The sequence below is a fragment of the Cinclus cinclus genome, chromosome 19 (genome assembly GCF_963662255.1).
Source record: "Cinclus cinclus chromosome 19, bCinCin1.1, whole genome shotgun sequence".
NCBI lineage: Eukaryota > Metazoa > Chordata > Aves > Passeriformes > Cinclidae > Cinclus > Cinclus cinclus.
In genome coordinates, this window is record NC_085064.1 from 11,083,428 (window position 1) to 11,100,437 (window position 17,010).

Sequence of the window (17,010 nt, forward strand, 5' to 3'; positions counted from 1 at the left end):
CTGCTGCCAGAGGGATGGAGAAAAATGCATTGGCAATGTCAATGGTGGCGTACCACTTTGCTGTCTTGGACTCCAGCTCGTACTGGAGCTCCAGCATGTCCGGCACGGCAGCGCTCAGCGGTGGAGTCACTTCATTCAATGCACGATAGTCCACAGTCAATCTCCATTCTCCGTCAGACTTGCGCACAGGCCAGATGGGGCTGTTGAAGGGTGAGTGGGTTTTGCTGACCATCCCTTGGCCCTCCAGCTCACGGATCATCTTGTGGATGGGGATCACGGCATCTCGATTTGTCCTGTACTGCCGGTGGTGCACTGTCAAGGTGGCAATTGGCACCTGCTGCTCCTTCACCTTCAGGAGTCCCACTACAGATGGGTTCTCTGACAGTCCAAGCAAGGTGTTCAATTGCTTAATGTTTTCTGCCTCTACAGCAGCTATTCCAAAAGCCCACCTGAGTCCCTTTGGGTCTTTGTAATAGCCATTCCTCAGGAAGTCTATGCCTAGAATACACGGTGCCTCTGGGCCAGTCACAATTGGATGCTTCTGCCACTCCTTCCCAGTCAGGCTCACCTCAGCCTCCAGCAAAGTCAATTCCTGTGATCCCCCTGTCACCCCAGCAATAGAAACAGGTTCTTCCCAAACGTGTCTTAATGGTATTAGGGTACACTGTGAACCAGTATCAACTAATGCTTTATGTTTCTGTGGCTTTGATGTGCGAGGCCATCGGACCTACACCGTCCAAAAGATTAGGTATTTTCGTGCCTCTCCCTGGCTAGAGGCAGGGCCCCTCTAGCCCTGGTTATTATTTCATTCCTGGGCATACATATTGGAGGTTCCCTCAAGGGGATCTGACAAATCATCTTCCTTTCTGTAATACCTTGCACTTTGGTTATGGGAAGTTGAGGCTACCTTCACTTTAGTGGAGCTCCCTTGGTTAGTGTTTCCCTTCCTGAGTTGGCACACCTGTGCTGCCAGGGCAGAAGTGGGTTTCCCATCCCACCTTCTCATGTTTTCCCCATGGTCACACAGAAAGAACCACAGGTCAGCTCGTGGGGTGTACCCTCTTTCTCCCTAGCTGGGGAACGTTGGGTTTTAACTCTGGCATGTGTGACTTGCACTGGTGCTGCACTGACCTTCCTTACTGTCTCCTTCACTCTTCTTATCTCCTTTTTGAGTTCCCTAATCATGGCAGAGACTTGAGCTTGCATTGGGCCATTGATCATACTCTCAAAATTTCTGAGCTTATTGGCAACAGAACCCACTGTCTCGTGGTTGGTGTCAGCATTAATGGCTGCAATGAATGTGGTGTATTGAGATGGCCCCAGGTGTGCCAGATTCCACAACATCTGCCCTGTGTACCTGACCTTGTCGGGGTCATTGTCATGTTGTCCACCCCTCCCAAAGAGTACCTCCAGTATTGCCACTTCTCTCAGCTGTTGGATCCCCTCCTCAGTGGTCTTCCAGCACATTCTATGGTGGTGCTCCTGCATTCTCTCTCTATGGACAAACCTCTCTCTTACACTCATTAAAAGCCGCTCCCAGAGGGAAAGGGGGCCTGGCTCCCTTACGAATACCTGATCTATGCCTGAGTCCTGGGTCAGGCATCCTAAATTCCTTGCCTCGGTACCATCCAGCTGCACACTTTTACCCATAAGGTCTCAGACCCTCAGTAACCACGTGAAGGCCTCACGGCCCTGTTGTACAATGTCTTGATGCAGATTATGGAGACTCTTGTATGACAGGGACTCGGTGACAATCTCAACCTCTGGCTCCCCTGCTGGTTGTGAGGGCCCTGCTTTCTGATCATTATTATCTAGGTGCTTTGTTTTCACCTTAGACTTTCTAGTTTCCACAGGGGCAACTACTGCTGGCTGTGAGTGCCCTTGCAGTTCAGCTGGAGCCTGGAGAGATGTAACATTTGTGGGTTCCAGTGCTGCACCATCAGGTTCTCCCTCTTTAAGGCAGGGGGAGAGTTTCTCAAGAGCTGGGGAAAGATACTCCTTCAGCATCTGGTCCATCTCTTTCATTAGAAACCCTACCTACTCTGGGTGGTTCTTTTCTGAGGTGAGCTCTGGGGCAGAGTCAGGCTCAGGGGCAACATCCTTAACCTCTGGGGCAGGGTCAGGCTCTGGGGCAGAATCCCTATTTCTTGGGGTACGTATCAGGGTTGTCATCCAAGTCAATCTCCCCTCATCTCGGAATGTTAAATAGAACAGGTTTACAAGGCTTATTAGCAATGCCAGCCACTGTATGATATAATTACCACTTAGAAGAGATTTGAACCCTTCAAACATTGGCAGAGTAGACTCAAAAAACTGTGTAAGGGGTTGGGACAAATTTTCTTCTCGTGTCATATCCTCACAGTATGTGCCATTATTAAAGTAACCCTAAAAACATACAGTTAGAATGTGATAGCCCTGAATCCATGTGCCCACCTTCCAGAGGAAGTTAAAAATCCATGAATTTCTCACGTTATCAGCCCACAAAATGAACTGGATAATAGTTACAGCAGCCTGAGTTATAGGACCCATGTTCAAGTAAGGGATTGCAAATGGGAGAGGTAAAGCTGTGGCCACATGGAGCCCAAACCACGATAAGCTGGACAACATGATGCCACCTAACACAAAACTGAGGTAACTCAAGAACTGTTATTCCTTTTTCACCCTTTCCTCTCAGTGCTCTCAGGCCTCATGTTGGGCACCAAAATCTGTTCTGGTTTGAAAGACAGGTATTTGCTGAACGAAGGCAGAAGCCTCCCTCTGAAATGAGGAGTGTGATCCCTCCTTTTTAGAAATTATTATAATTTTGGAATTAAGGGAGCTTTCAGGCAAAGATATGGGGATAGGAATAACAGTTCTTTACTAGTATAACTAACAAGACAAACAAAAACAACAACAGTTATAAAATCAGCCACAAACAGAACAGTAACTCAGTCCCAGTGTTTTTTGGCTGCAGGCACCTTTTCCCTGAGCTGCAGTTCCCGGTGCTGGGGGCGGGCAGGTCCCGCAGAGCCGCAGGAGGTCTGGGGGTGATGGCAGCGCTGTCCCAGGGGGAGAGAGAGATGGAGAGAGAGCCCTCTGCTCACGGTGCGGGTCCTGGTGCTCAGCAGAGTGCTGGATGGTGGCAGGTTAAAGCAAGGAGGCAGCAGTGCAGGGTCTGACAGCAGTGAGGATGACTCCCAGCGCTGGGATGGCAGGAATGGGGCTGAGGCAGCGATCGTCCTTCTCGTCCGAGCTCCGCGGGGGAAAATGGGGCCGAGCCAGTGCTTTCTGTCTTTTTTTTTGGCTTTCTGTATCTTGCGGGTGAGGGGGTCCCTCTTCCCTCCCCTCCCCCTTTTCCCTGCCACAAAAGGGAAAGAACCAACCCCCAACACCTGGGGAGCCTGGGCAGTGCCCAGCACCCTCTGGGGGAAAAACCTTTTTCTGCTATCCATTTTAGCCCCATCCTGACACAGCTCCAGCCATTCCCTCTAGTCCTGTCACTGGCACACAGAGCAGAGATCAGAGGAAGATCCACGAGAGGAACTTCCTTCCCCTCGTGAGGAAGCTTCAGAGCACAGTGAGCTCTGCCCTCAGCCTCCTTAGGAATGATCACTGTGCTCCAGGGATCAGCTGCCCTTATTAAAACCTGCTTTTTCCTCTGTAAGCCTGCACTCCCCTGCACAGCTGCAGTGCAGAGTGCTGCCCTTGCTGTCCCTGATGAAACTGCCTCATCCTGCTGCTGGAGTGACTGGAGAGAAACTTAGTCTGCGAACATGGCAAATTTTAAAAATACACAGCTTTTCTGATACGGAGGTGGAGGATTCCCAGTACACATAGGCAGCTCCATTTATCAGTGGGCCTGCAGGCAGAGGGGAGAGCTTAACACCTTTGAGCAGCCTGGAGAAGGGAAGGCTCTAGGGAAAACTCACTGCAGCCAGTAAGTGCTTAAAGGGGGCTTGTAAAAAAATGCAGAGACTTTTTACATGGATAGATAGTGACAGGAAAAGGGGGAGCAGTTTTAAAGTAGAAGAGGAGAGATTTAGATTAGATGCTAAAAGGAAATTCTTCCTTGTGAGGGTGGTGAGCCCCTGGCACAGAGAAGCTGTGGTTGCCCTGGCCGCGGGGAGCCCGGGCCACACGGGAACAGCGGGGCAGCCCCGGACTCTTCTCCAGTTCGCGGTGCCTCCGCTCCTGGGGGCTCCTCCCGGGGATAGCTGGGTGTGTTCAGCCTGGAGAAGAGAAGGCTCCAGGGTGACCTCAGAGCCCCGTCCAGTGCCTAAAGGGGTTCCAGGAGAGTTGGAGAGGGCGTTTGGTCAAGGACATGGAATGACAGGACAAGGAAGAGGCTTCCCACTGCCAGAGGGCAGGGATGGATGGGATATTGGGAAGGAATTGCTCCCTGGGAGGGTGGGGAGGCCCTGGCACAGGGTGCCCAGAGAAGCTGTGGCTGCCCCATCCCTGGAAGTGTTCCAGGCCAGGTTAGACAGGGCTTGGAGCAACCTGGGATAGTGGAAGGTGTCCCTGCCCATGGCAGGGGGTGGAATAAGATGAGCTTTATGGTCCCTTCCCACCCAAACCAGTCAGGGATTCTGTGATTCTATGATTTCTCTCAAACACAGCTCCTGACTCTGGTCCTCTCGGTTGCCCTGGTCCTTCCATGGGCAGTGGTTTCTGATTTTCTTACCTTTCCAGTGAGCTCCCAGGGAATGACCTGTCTGATAGTGGTGGGTAATGGGCAGGCTGCTGTGGGGTTGTGTCACTGTTTACTATTAGGGAAAGAAATTGATGTGTGGATCAATCAGCAGCTTTGGTTGTAATTCAGTGGGAAGAACCAGATGTTGCTGAAAGCTGTTAGCTCTGCCCCATTTGACTTTTCTGCTCCTGCTGTTGGATGCTACAGGCTGGTGTGTGCCTTGCTGGATGAGCAGTTGTCTTCCAGCTCCACTTTAATTCTTCCATGGCTGCCCCCTCCCTTCTGTCGCCTGTCCAACTTATTTCCACTTTGGTTCCCTCTGGGAGAGTGCCTGCTCTTGCCTAGCCCCACTCACAGCCATGACTTTCTAGAGCTCCCAAAAACTCTCCAAACAAGTGCCTGAATGTCATTGGTGCTTATCCCTGTAGCAGAAGCTACAGCTGTGGGTTTGGGAAAGATACAAACAGGAGGATTGCCCCATTGCTGGGGGAGTGGAGTGTGGCAGATCAGGCTTGAGTGCCACCCCCTGCTCTTGGCTCCAGGATGGGTTGGATTTCTTCCTGCAGTGATACCATCCGTCTCTGTTCTGACACCCACGTGGGGTGGGAGGAACAGGGGTTGCCAGAAGAGTCTGGAGCTGTTTATACAGAAGTGTTTGGATCTACACTGGCTGAAGCTTCTGTGTGTCTTTAACCATTTACATAGAGAACAGTTGCACTTTGAGCTCAGCGGGGCTGGTTTCCTTCACATGCTGCAGTCAGGGCTGCCCACTTTTGAGTGGTACAGCATGGTGCTGAGGGAAGTCAGGATGGAGGATAAATGCTGAGAGGTGGGGAGTGTGTGGGGGGGTGGGTGGTAGTTTCACACCTAGCATGTTGGCATGGGGGACCATATTTTTAAAATACTACCTTTTAAAATAGTTGCCTCTGCGGTGAAGTTTCCTTCTTTCAGCCACACCATCTGTTCTGCTAGTGCTTTATTGGTCAAAGGGTAGATGTTATCCAGTGTTTCTAGAACAAGACAGCAGTAGGTGGGTATAAGAAAGGGCTCAGTCCCTTCTTGAGTGGGAGTGAGTGGGATAAAGGCAGGCACTTGGCCTCCTGCTCCTCTGCAGGCTGCAGCATCTGTGCAGGCAGCAGTGTCCCCGTGGGCAGCAGTGCCCCCCAAACCCTGCTGATTGGTTGGTCATCTCTTGAGCAACACATAGTGAAACTCTGAGCTTAAGTTACTCACTTCAAGCATAAAAAGGAGAGAGTTACCAAGAAGCCAGAGTGGAACTACTGCTGGTTTCACTTTCCACTTCCTGATTTGTGACAGGGTGAGGTTTGTGCATGTTCCCACAGAAGGCAACAGAGAGATTCAATGTGACCAGCTTTTCAAGCGAACATCTGGTTTCAAGTGGCTGCATTAGAAATGCTCTTGGTTGGATTTTTTTTTTTCTGTCCCTACCAGGAGACTTCAGTGCTCTTATCTTTTAATTTCAGTTTTGATCTGCATATTCATAGTGTTTCCAATGCCTTGTTTCTACTGGTGGGTGTATAACAAGAAAGTTTAAGCAGTGTGGAAATGGCACAGAAGCAGAGGTGTGCTACAGCATTCCATTTAGCCAGCACTGTTGCCCAAGAATCTACTGAGGACAGAAGGATCATGTTGCCCTGGTCATTTGTTCAATCTCTCTGGCCATCACCCACCCCTGATTCTGTCTGCAGGGTCCAGTGCTTGTATGAAGGGACTGGTAAATGCAACAGTTTAAAAATATTTTTGTTTCTGGTTAAAAAATTGTATTCTAATACAAATGTGAAGATACAATCAGACAGCTCAGCCCAGCATGTGATGAGCTGGCACAGGGCCCATGCCTCAGCTGACTGATAACCATTACAGTGGAAAAATTACCCAAAATACCCTGCTGAGCCTGAGGTAGTGGCTCACTCCACTCAACCTGCCTCAACATGTCTTCTGGCAGAGCCATAAATGGAGTTTCCCATTGATTATCTTGACCATCAAAGCAATAATTTGATTTTTTAAAAAATCATTGTAGCAGCTTTTAAATAGAGGTTGAAGTTATGTAGGCACCCAAAGTTGGGATAGCCTGGAAGTCACAGGTTGAGTAAGCAGCTCAGAGACATCAGTGTGACCAAGATTTAAATTAGGCTGGTAAATGCAGCGCTTGGCTCTAATAAGGTATAAACCCAGCTCTGTGGGATTGTGCCCATCACAGAACCTCTGCGAGGCTTTCATTTGAGGACAAATATCTCCTATACATTCCTTCACAGGCTCATGATGAAGTCTGCCCTGAATTCCCGCTGACTTGTGAAGGCTGTGGGAAGAAGATTCCCAGGGAGAAGGTATCCATCCGACCCTGTGCTGCAGGGGTATTTCGTGTCCTGATGGGCTGAGCTTGGCATTCTGGGAGCAGGGAGGTACAGAGTCCATTAGGAAATGAAGTGGGGAAAACAACTGAGTGGCAGCTGTTAGTATGGATGTGAGTTTTCCATAAGGATGGGTGTGAAGGAATGTGGCTCAGGGGCACTTGCAGGTCAGTGTTGGTACTGCCACTGCCACCTCCCTTGGAACCATGTCTGGGGGCAGAGCCTCTGGGAAGATCACACTCTTGGGTGTACGTTCTGTATAGAGCAACTGCATCAATCGTTGCTGCAGTTTTGGGAAGAGAGCCCATCTCCAGCTATATTAATAATTAACTAATTAATCATCTAAAGGAATCCATGCCTATGGCATCTCTGGGCTGCTGGCTCCTGAGACAAGGCTTAAAAGTCTGAAAAATTAATGTTTTGGGAAACATTTTCAAACAGCACATGCATCTGAAACCCATCTTGTTTTCTGTGGGCAAGTACTTTTAGTAGCAGTGTTGAAAAAAGCCCTTTAGCAGGGCAGGGCAGAGGCAGCAGAAAGAGGAGCAAAAGAGTTCTAAATAGTCAGCATTAGGAGGAGCTGGGAGGTATGCAGCCCACCTTATCTGCAGGCTGGGGTTTGGGGTACAGCCTGGCTTATCTGCAGGCAGGAGCTGAAGCCCTGCAGGGAGCCAGCTCCTGGGGTCCTCATGGGTGATTTACCCTGTGTTTAAAAATTAACTCCTGTGTTTTTCTCTCCAAACTCTCGATTATTTGCTGCCATGTTAACTCTGAGTAACCCAACTCATTACACAAGCCAGATGGATCTAGAAGCCTTAAAAAAATTGTTTTAAACCAGTTTTAATTGACATCTGTTGTAGCAGATGTAGGAGTTAAGTGGGGAGGGAATATGGTAGTTGTTCAGAACAGAGCTCTGGTATCTGATGGTGAGGGGTGTACTAAACCCAAGCTGAAGCTGTGACAGTGCTTGTTGTATTAATCATGCACTGTGTGGGAGCCTGAACGAGTCATCTCAATGTTGGTTAGTGGCACCTCTCTGCAAAAATGTAATGCTGGAATGGAGGTAAACATACCAACCTGTAGCACGACCGGACCAGAGTTGTGTGAAATGCCCAGAATGAAATATGCACTTGTTTCATGGGGTTGTTGCCTATGCCTCCCATTTCTCAGCCCTCAGGGAAGCTTATTATTCTGCATCCATAGCTTGTACCTGTACCCATTTTTTTTTTTCTCTCTTGCATGTGCAGGTGAGCAGTGAGACCTCCCAGCCATCAAGAGGAGGAGAAATTAAGCTTTCTTCAGGGGTCAGGGCTGTATTTGTATTCCAGCAAAAGTCATACCTGATGGTGGGCAGAGCTCAGGTTTAGTGGGCACTGTGGCAGCTGGTGATTAGCCACAGCTTGGGCATTTTTCAGCTTGGGAGTTTCCCAAATGTCATTGGGATGGAAAGGGAACAGTGGGGACGCATAAGACCTAACACTGCCTTCCTTCCTGCCTTTCTAGTTTCGGGACCATGTGAAGACGTGTGGCAGATCCAAAGTACCTTGCCGGTTCGAGGTTGTGGGCTGTGCTGAGGTGGTAAGGGCTCCTCTCTTGGATTACCTTGGGGCTTTTCAGTCTGAGCATTAGAGTTCACCTGCAAACTACTGTTGCCCAAACTTTCACATGTGTTTACCTTCAGGTATTTGATTAAACCCATTGCACATGGAACTTTGCATCATCTGCTGTGCAGAGTCTGGGTGTCCCAGGAATGAAATTCCTGTGGTAGGAAATCTCCTCCTACTTCAAGAGCTCCCTAAGTGCTTTGGGACTCTGGTGATTATGCTGCTTTCAAGGGGAATGGCTTCACACTGCCAGAGGTCAGGTTTAGTAGAGACTTTTAGGAAGAAATTGTTCTTTGTGAGGGTGGGGAGGCCCTGGCACAGATTGCCCAGAGAAACTGTGGCTGTCCCTGAATCCCTGGAAGTGTCCAAGGCCAGGTTGGATGGGGCTTGGAGCGACCTGGTTTAGTGAAAGGTGTTCCTGCCTAAGGCAGGGAGTGGGACAGGATGAGCTTTAAGGTCTCTTTGAACCCAAGCAAATGTGTAATGACTTGTGATGACATTGATTTTGTATGTGAAGAACTGGAGCCAGGCTGTATTTCTCTATGTCACTTAGTTTTGGCAGGTCCCACTGTTTCATATAAATCCCTCCTCCAGAGGGTTATGTGAGGCTGTTAAGTACATCTGACAGAGCTTTTCTGGGAGGGGTTGGAGGAAGGCAGAGCAGACCAGTACAGCTGGGGGAAGTGTTTAGCATCCCTCATTGAATGTGATTTGAAGCATTTCTAAAACAAAACAAAAACCCCCACCACCCCCACCAAAACACATTTTTAAAAGTCTTTCTTTCCCCCCCCCCCATAAATTATAAATTTAAAGCTGATATTGTGACCTGGATAGCAGGAACTTGTTCTGTGGATGGTGACAGTGTAGATTGCATATGCTGAATGGGGGATGTATTTCTCTTCATGTAGGTGGAAAATGAAAAGCTCCTGGAACATGAAAGGAAGTGTTTGGCAGAGCATCTCTACATGCTTCTGAGCTCTGTGCTCAGCCTCAATACTGGTGCTGTGGACCCGAAACCCCTTCCTGTCCTTTCCTCATCACAAAACAGCTCCCCACTGCTGGCAGCAAACTCACTGTGCTCAGAGTCAGAGCTCTCTCGGTCCCTGGAGCTCTTGGGAAGGTGTGAGGCCCTTGAGAGGAAAACAGTGACCTTTGAGAACATTGTCTGTGTGCTCAACCGGGAGGTGGAGAGAGTATCCCTGACAGCTGAAGCCTACAGCCGCCAGCACCAGCTGGACCAGGAGAAAATTGAAACACTGAGCAACAAGGTGTGTAACTGCTCGCCTGGGCTTCCCAGCACTCCCAGCAGAGGCTGTTCCCTGTTTCTTTTCCATGTCATGAGCTTGCAGAGCTTCATCACCTGGCCCTGAAGCTCCACAAATCTGAAGGCAGAACTAACATACCCTTTGTGCCTGTGCCCAGCCCTCAGCAGCTCCCTGGAAAAACTGAGAATTTAACTGACCTGTGTAAAGCATCAGATCTCTGTTAATTATCAAGCTGGACAAGATACTGAGGGGTTCTTCCTCAGCAAGGTTTTCCAGCTAGAGCCAGAGCATCCAGAATTTCATTGCATCTCCTTGCGCTGTATCTCACTGAATCTGTGGGGCTGCTCACCTTCCAGACCTTTCCAAAGGAGTGCTGCCTTTGTCAAAGGAGTGCCATCAGTGCTGCTGCCTGCGACAACAAGCTGGAGGTGTGAAGGAGCTGCCTCCACCAGTCTGCTCCAGCACAGTCCCTGTGGAGTGCTCCTAGTGTTCTTGGCACCTGGAGCTGTGCAGTTTGCAGCATAACAGTTGCAGCGTACTCTGGGCAACTGATCAGGTGTGATCCTGTGTGAGCTGGCAGGGATGAACCCTCCAGAGGGTGTAGGTTCTTTTCTTTCTCAATTTAGTTTTGTCACAGTGCTGAGTTATTGAGGATTTTTTTCCCCATCCTCACTTCTTGTGCTGCTCAGCCAATGGAGCAGCTCCTTGGAAGGAGTTTTACATTGGCTACGGGAAAGTTTCCAGCTCAAGCACTGAGCTGTATCGATGGATCTTCTCCAGAATGACAGGGTGCAGAAGGAAGCTTCAGGCTTATGTTGCTCATTTCTCCCTCCTGTGCTCCCTGTGCATTCTGGAGAGTCTCTCACTGATGAATAGTCCCGAGGGGATGCCGGGGTTTGCCAGCCCTCCCAGGCCCCAGAGATGTTTCTGACCTGCACCATGTGTCCCACTGAGCAGGTCCGGCAGCTGGAGAGGAGCATTGGGCTCAAAGACCTGGCCATGGCTGAGATGGAGGAGAAGATCCGCAACATGGAGGCTTCCACCTACGATGGAGTTTTCATCTGGAAGATAACGGAGTTTGCCCGGAAGCGTCAGGAGGCGATTACGGGCCGCTCTCCTGCCATCTTCTCTCCAGGTGTGCAAAATCCCCAAAATCTTTGGCATCTCAGTTCAATGTGGGTCTTGAGGCAGGTCCTTTGCTTGGGAGATGCTGCCAAGCCAGGCTGAGAAAATCAGGCCAAGAAAAACAATATTCCATCTGGAAGGGGGTGTTTTGACTTGGAGAGTGAAGCAGGCAGAGCAGTGCTGTTCCAAAAAGGAAGAGAGGGCTGAAAGGAGAGAGGTGCAGTCTGTGGATGGGATAAGAAAGTGAACTGGCTGTAATTGTTTGGTTTGTATTAAATATAAAGGCAAGGAAATACCAGCTGATATCTGTGTTAAAGAAAAGGAAGTGGAGTTCCTGCTTGCAGTGTTGTGAGGACAAAATGATTGACACAGGGCTTGGCAAAGGGCAAAATCTTGAGTTCAAAACAGCAAATTGTACAAGGAAGGTTCATTCAAGGCCTGACCCAGGACAAGCCAGGGTGAAACCCATCAGTCTGGGGTTGGAAGGGGGGTGTCTTTGCTGGGTTCTTGCTCTGCTCCTTGCCTGGACCAGGGAGAGCAGGATGCTCAGCTGCCTTACTATACTCTCTGGCTACTCTCACCATTCTGGAGCCAGCCTTCATCCTATTCCTCAATAGGTTTTACATTCAGAGGGTGATGGGAGTGCTGAGAAGGCCCAGAGGGGTAGTGAGGATGTTGTCTTTGGACTAGCAAAGGGGTCATCTGTCCTGAGAGCCTTTGGGTGAAGGAGGTGGGGAGGAAGGAGCAGAGGAAATGAGCTGGGGATTACCAAGAGGGACACAGTGACAAAGACTCTGTCTGTTGCTCCTCGCCCTGTGGAAGAGCACAGTGTCTCTGCTATTCATAGTTTGCCTGTTGGGAAAAGCATCAAGTCCTGCAGTAAAATATCGGCTGTGACCTCCGATCTCTGCCTGTGCACGCTGAGCCTCACCAATCCCAGATGCACTGCTCTGTGTCCCTGTGGGAGGGTGACTTGTGGCAGGACCCTTTCAAGCTGTGACCCCACCATAGGCATTCCCAGGACTGCTGGGGACAGAAAGTGCCTGAGATCCCATCCCGGCCATGCCCGAGCCATGCTGTAGGGATCCAGATGAGAACTAAAGCTCACTTGCTTGAGCCCCGGCCCTGACCAGAGGCACCAGCTCACAGCAGGGCTGCTGAGGATGCTCTGCTTCCAGCCAGGTGCTTTATGGGGGGGATTGTTCCTGCTCACCGGTGTTACTGCCATGAGCCACAGCTCCTTCAGCACTGGGGTGCAGGAGGATTGGCCCAACTCTGGGGCAGATCTTCCCTGGCAGTGAGGGAACAGCCAGTGGACCAGCAGCAGCTGCTCTGTGCACAGCATCTGCTCAGGCCAGGGGCTGCACTGCCTGGCCTTGGGCTTTCCAGACCACCTCTGGTGCAGCCCAGACCTGGCTCCTCCCAGATTCCAAGCTTAAAGAGCCCTCAGAGTTCAGAGAGATCTGCTGGTGCCAGGCTGTGCTGCATTTGGACCCTCACTGTGCCTGTTCCACACTTCTCTGACAGCTTTCTACACCAGCAAGTACGGCTACAAGATGTGTCTGCGTGTGTACCTGAACGGGGATGGCACTGGCCGTGGGACCCACCTGTCCTTGTTTTTTGTGGTGATGAAGGGACCCAACGACGCACTGCTGCGGTGGCCCTTTAACCAGAAGGTGGGTCTGAAGCAGAGCCCACCTGTAGTGGCCTGGGGCCTGGGGTCCAAGCCCTGGCTGCCACGGACATACCCAGATAGGGAGTTCCGCAAGGAATGGCCTCTCCTGGTGTCTCAAGCAGGCTTCAGCCACAAGGTACCAAGATGCAAGCAGTGCCTGGAGTTCAGGTGATCAGCAATTACAGTGATTTCAGCTCCAAGTGATTTCAGCTCGGCTTGCAAGGTACCTTTGGCCGGCACAGAGAAATGAGACCGGGAGCGCTGTGTAGAGGTTCCACAGGGTTCTTTATTATCTTCTTCAAAGGGGAGTCCAGGGACAGCAGCAATCCACTGAACTGGGTAAAAGTAGGGGGTTTTTATAGGGAAGGTATGGCTTGAATGACCAATGGTTTGGGGCTAAGGAAATGTGACCAATAGTGTTACAAGGAGATAAAGTGGGGTCTGAAGTGAGAAGAAGGGTCTCTTAGCCTAGTCACTGTGACTAAGTAATTCTGCTCTAGGGGATAGTTCTCCAAGGAGGCCTTGTGAGGTGCCTTGCTCCCTCCACACCCACTGTGTCCAGCCATGGCCTCTCTGTTTTGGTACCCTCTCGAGCTTTTTGGCACTGTCACTCTTGCCCACTTGGCAAGGCAGAGGAAGGGCTCTGTGTTGGCTGCCCTGGAGGTTCCCCTGATGTGTTGAGAGCACCAGCTGTGCTGTGGGGCCAGGGGGTGACATGGGATGTTTGGGACCCCACAGAGACTGTGCAGGGGTTGAGGGCAAGGGAAGGTTGTGGTGGCCTCAGAGCTTGGGGGCCATGTGTGCTCACTCCAGGTCAGGAGCTCAGATCCCAGCTCCTGGGCACTGCAGGTTTGTGGAACATGTGGAGACTGAGTGAGTGGGCACGAGCAGATGCAGGGGAAAACAGCCCTGGCTCAGGGAAATAACCTGTGTTGCTACTGAGGGCAAGGTGTAGGTTTTCAGTTCTGTGCTGCCACAGGGAAGTGACAGGCAGGATGTGGTGATGGGGAAGATTTCTACAGGGTGTTGCTGAGGTGATGTTCTCTGCTGGTCCCGCTCAGAGGCATTTCTCCAGTTTGCAGGTATGCAGGGTGGCTGTGGCTGCTGGTATCTGCACCTGTCACAGAAGGTCACTGGGGTAGGCTTCCATGTGTCTTTTTTTCAGCCACTCCCTTGTTTACACCTTTCCCCACAGGTCACCCTGATGCTTCTGGACCAGAATAACCGGGAGCACATCATCGACGCCTTCCGCCCTGACGTGACGTCCTCGTCCTTCCAGCGCCCTGTCACGGAGATGAACATCGCCAGTGGCTGCCCCCTCTTCTGCCCTGTGTCCGTCATGGAAGCCAAGAACTCCTACGTGCGTGATGATGCCATCTTTATTAAAGCCATCGTTGATCTCACGGGCCTCTAACCCTCCTGACCTCAGAGCAATGAGTGTGGAGCCAGCACTGCCCAGGGTATCTCCTGCTTCAGACGGGTCTCAGAGCGAGAGAAGGGGGCACAGAGAGGGGAAAAGCCCTTCCTGAAAAGGAACCTTTGCTCTGAGTGGATACCAGGTGTCTGATGGGAGCCATCTTTTGTGAGGAGAGGGTTGGTGGACACTGGCAGGCTGTGAGATATTAAGATTCCCTGCAGGGACTTGGGTGTCTGAACCGCTGTTGTCTGGACTCCAGTGGAAACCAGTGCAGCTCTTGCTCTACCTATTTAGCCGACATCCACAGCTCTCCATAGTAAAACAGCAGTCTGCCCTGCCTGAGGTCCACCTCCGGTGGATTTGGGCTCAGCTGTCGAGGCTTTCCTTCTGAGATCTCCATGTTCCTGGAAGTTGTGTGCTGTAGGGTACCATGGCTCTGCACCGCTGGTTGCTCCCTGCCCTGGGAGGCAGGAGGGTGTGTGACAGCTGCAGTGTCGGCTGGGCAAGAGGGACACAGACTTGATGCCAGCTGTGGCATCAAACACAGGTTTGATGCCGTTGGTATGTTAGGAGAGTGCTGAGCCCAGCTGCAGGGCGGGGGAGCCCTGAGTCCAGCCCTTGCTGGGTTTGTGATGGGTTGTGTGTGCTGGAGTGTGCAATGGGGCAGGAGGTGCTGCTGCCCAGAAGGGACTGTGGGGCAGCACCAGGGATGCCTGTAGGGCTGGAGAAGTGAATTTGCTGTGGAGTTTGTCCCTCCTGTACCAGGAGACGAGGATGATGGAGAGCTTGGTGAGAGCTCCAGGCCCTGCCCCCCTCTGCCCTGTGTGCCAAGCAGCACTGGGTGGGATGGGTACTGTGCTAGGAGCTGTCTTTGCTCATATGCAAAGGTACAGGCCCTGAACTGGCTTCACTCCCACGGTGGGACAGCTTCACCAGCCTTCCCAGGGCTCCTGCTGCTGTCGAGCTCCATGTCCATCTTGGCCACACTGCCATGTATGTCTGGGCACTGCCACCTCAGGATCTGGGATATATACTGTCTGCCCATGCACTGGGCACTGCTGGCCAGCCCCTGCCCTCCCACAGGGCCTGCAGTCAGCAGCAGCAGCAGCTGCTCTCTCTCATTGTTCCTCCCCATCCCTGAGCTCGGGAGTCACGGGCCAGCTGGTTCCAGGTGACAGCACCCTGCTGCTGTCCAGGAACTCAGGAGTGCCCAATGCCCTGCAGGCTGAGCTGGACCCTGGTCCAAGCTGAACCTTTTGCACCCACAGCTGCTGTGCTGGCCAAGGGCTGTCCAGACAGGTGCTGGGGTTACCTGTTAGCCACCTTGGGAATTGCTGTGTGGAGCTTCTTACACCTGTGTATGCAGGGCCTGGGGACAGACCCAGCCCCTGCTGTAGGGGGAGGGGGACAGAAGCTGGTGACAGCACAGTGTGAGGTGGGAGAGGGGGTGACAGGACCCTTCCCTTTGTGCAAGCTATCTCCAGCCTGTCCCAAGGGACAGATCAAGCCCTGTGTTGCTGCTCTCACCCTGTTGCCTTATGAGGAAAATCCAGGCTAGCAGAGCCCTGCTCCCATCTACAGCAGCTCCGCAGTGGATGCTTGGAAAAGCCTTCCTGTCCTGGAAGGGAGAGGAAGGTCAGTTCTGCTCACAGAATCCCTGGAAATTAAGTGTTATGTGGGGGGTAGCTTGTTCTGCCTGCAGCAGGACTGGGGGCTTCTGACCAGGTAGTGCCAGGAGGGACTGTGGAGACGCTGTCTCACTTTGGAGTGTCTGGGCTGCTTTCGGGGTGGGAGCTGGTCCTCCTGCCCCAGCACGTTTGGAAGGTCGATGGGTGAGTAGTTGCTGCAGCAAAGCTCAGGCTGAGCTCTCAGGCCACCGGTTACTGCTGGAGGGAAGACATGGCCTGTCAGCCCCTCCCACCAGGAACTTTTTCCTCCCCACCCTTCTGGAGCTGCTGATGCTGTCCCAGCCTTTTTTGGCCCTTAGCAGCTCTGGAACTGGCAGCAGAAATTGTACTTATGTGCTGCAGACAAGGGCCCAGCCCTTTCCTGGCCAGCCTGGAAGCCACATGGACAAACACTGGACAAAAGCCACTGCTGCATTTTTGTGGGTTTTTTTTTTTTTTTTTCCCTTTTCACCACACAATCTCAGTCTGGCACTGTGAACTAGGTCTTGTTTTCCTTGAGGGTGTAGTATGGTTAGAAGCACTAATAAAAGATGTTTGAACAGCATCATCGTGTATGAGCCAGGGGATGCTGGGCACAGCATGGAAGAGGATTGCCTCAGGGTGGAGGTGTTCCTGTGCCGGGGATTAATTTCTGTGCTGGGAACTCTCCCCAGCTCCTGCCTCCCTGCAGGAGGATTCCCAAACAAGGAAGGAACAGGGTGGTGGCTGTAATAGGAAGGGAAGGAGCTGGAGTCTGGCTGCTGGAGCTCCACTGGGCCCAAAAGGTCAGTGGGAGCCAGTACAGCAGTGCTGGGCCAGTGGTTCCAGTTCTCCTGCTGATAATGCAAATCCAACACTCCTGTTCCTGGGTTGTAAAAACTCTGAGCTCCTCCAGAAAAGGCTGCTGTTGGGAGCCCAGTGCCTGCAGGATACCTGTTGCTGCCCCTCTGAAGCTGCAGCACCATCCCATGGACAAAACCGGTGGGGGGGGCAGCAGCCTGGTGGCTTCCACTCACTGTGTGTGGAAGAGACAAACACAAGGGATGACCATGGGAATGCGTCCCCTCTGGGAAGCCCCCCAGACCCCCTTCATATCACGGCAGCTACTGCACCAGGGAAATGCAAAGGGCAATGAGGGGAGAGTAGCATTTGCAGCTCAGGAGGCTGCTTTTGCACAGGAATGCCAAACAGCACTGGAGGGTTCTCTTCTTACCTG

General features: G+C 51.7%; 1 protein-coding gene across 4 annotated transcripts in view; it reads left to right on the top strand.

The window, feature by feature from the left end:
• TRAF2 (TNF receptor associated factor 2) overlaps positions 1-16,359 on the top strand; it is a 29,577-nt gene extending 13,218 nt beyond the window's left edge. For 2 of the 4 annotated variants that reach the window (XM_062505923.1, XM_062505926.1), the window contains exons 5-10: positions 6,946-7,017; positions 8,545-8,619; positions 9,554-9,913; positions 10,868-11,045; positions 12,563-12,711; positions 13,906-16,359. In XM_062505923.1, the coding sequence (XP_062361907.1) occupies positions 6,946-7,017; positions 8,545-8,619; positions 9,554-9,913; positions 10,868-11,045; positions 12,563-12,711; positions 13,906-14,124 (1,053 nt within the window). In that variant the 3' untranslated portion in view covers positions 14,125-16,359. Of the gene's footprint in view, positions 1-6,945; positions 7,018-8,544; positions 8,620-9,553; positions 9,914-10,867; positions 11,046-12,562; positions 12,712-12,832 lie in introns of all 4 variants that reach the window. The other 2 variants (XM_062505925.1, XM_062505924.1) reach the window with 2 other exon arrangements.
• Positions 16,360-17,010: the final 651 nt, after the last annotated feature.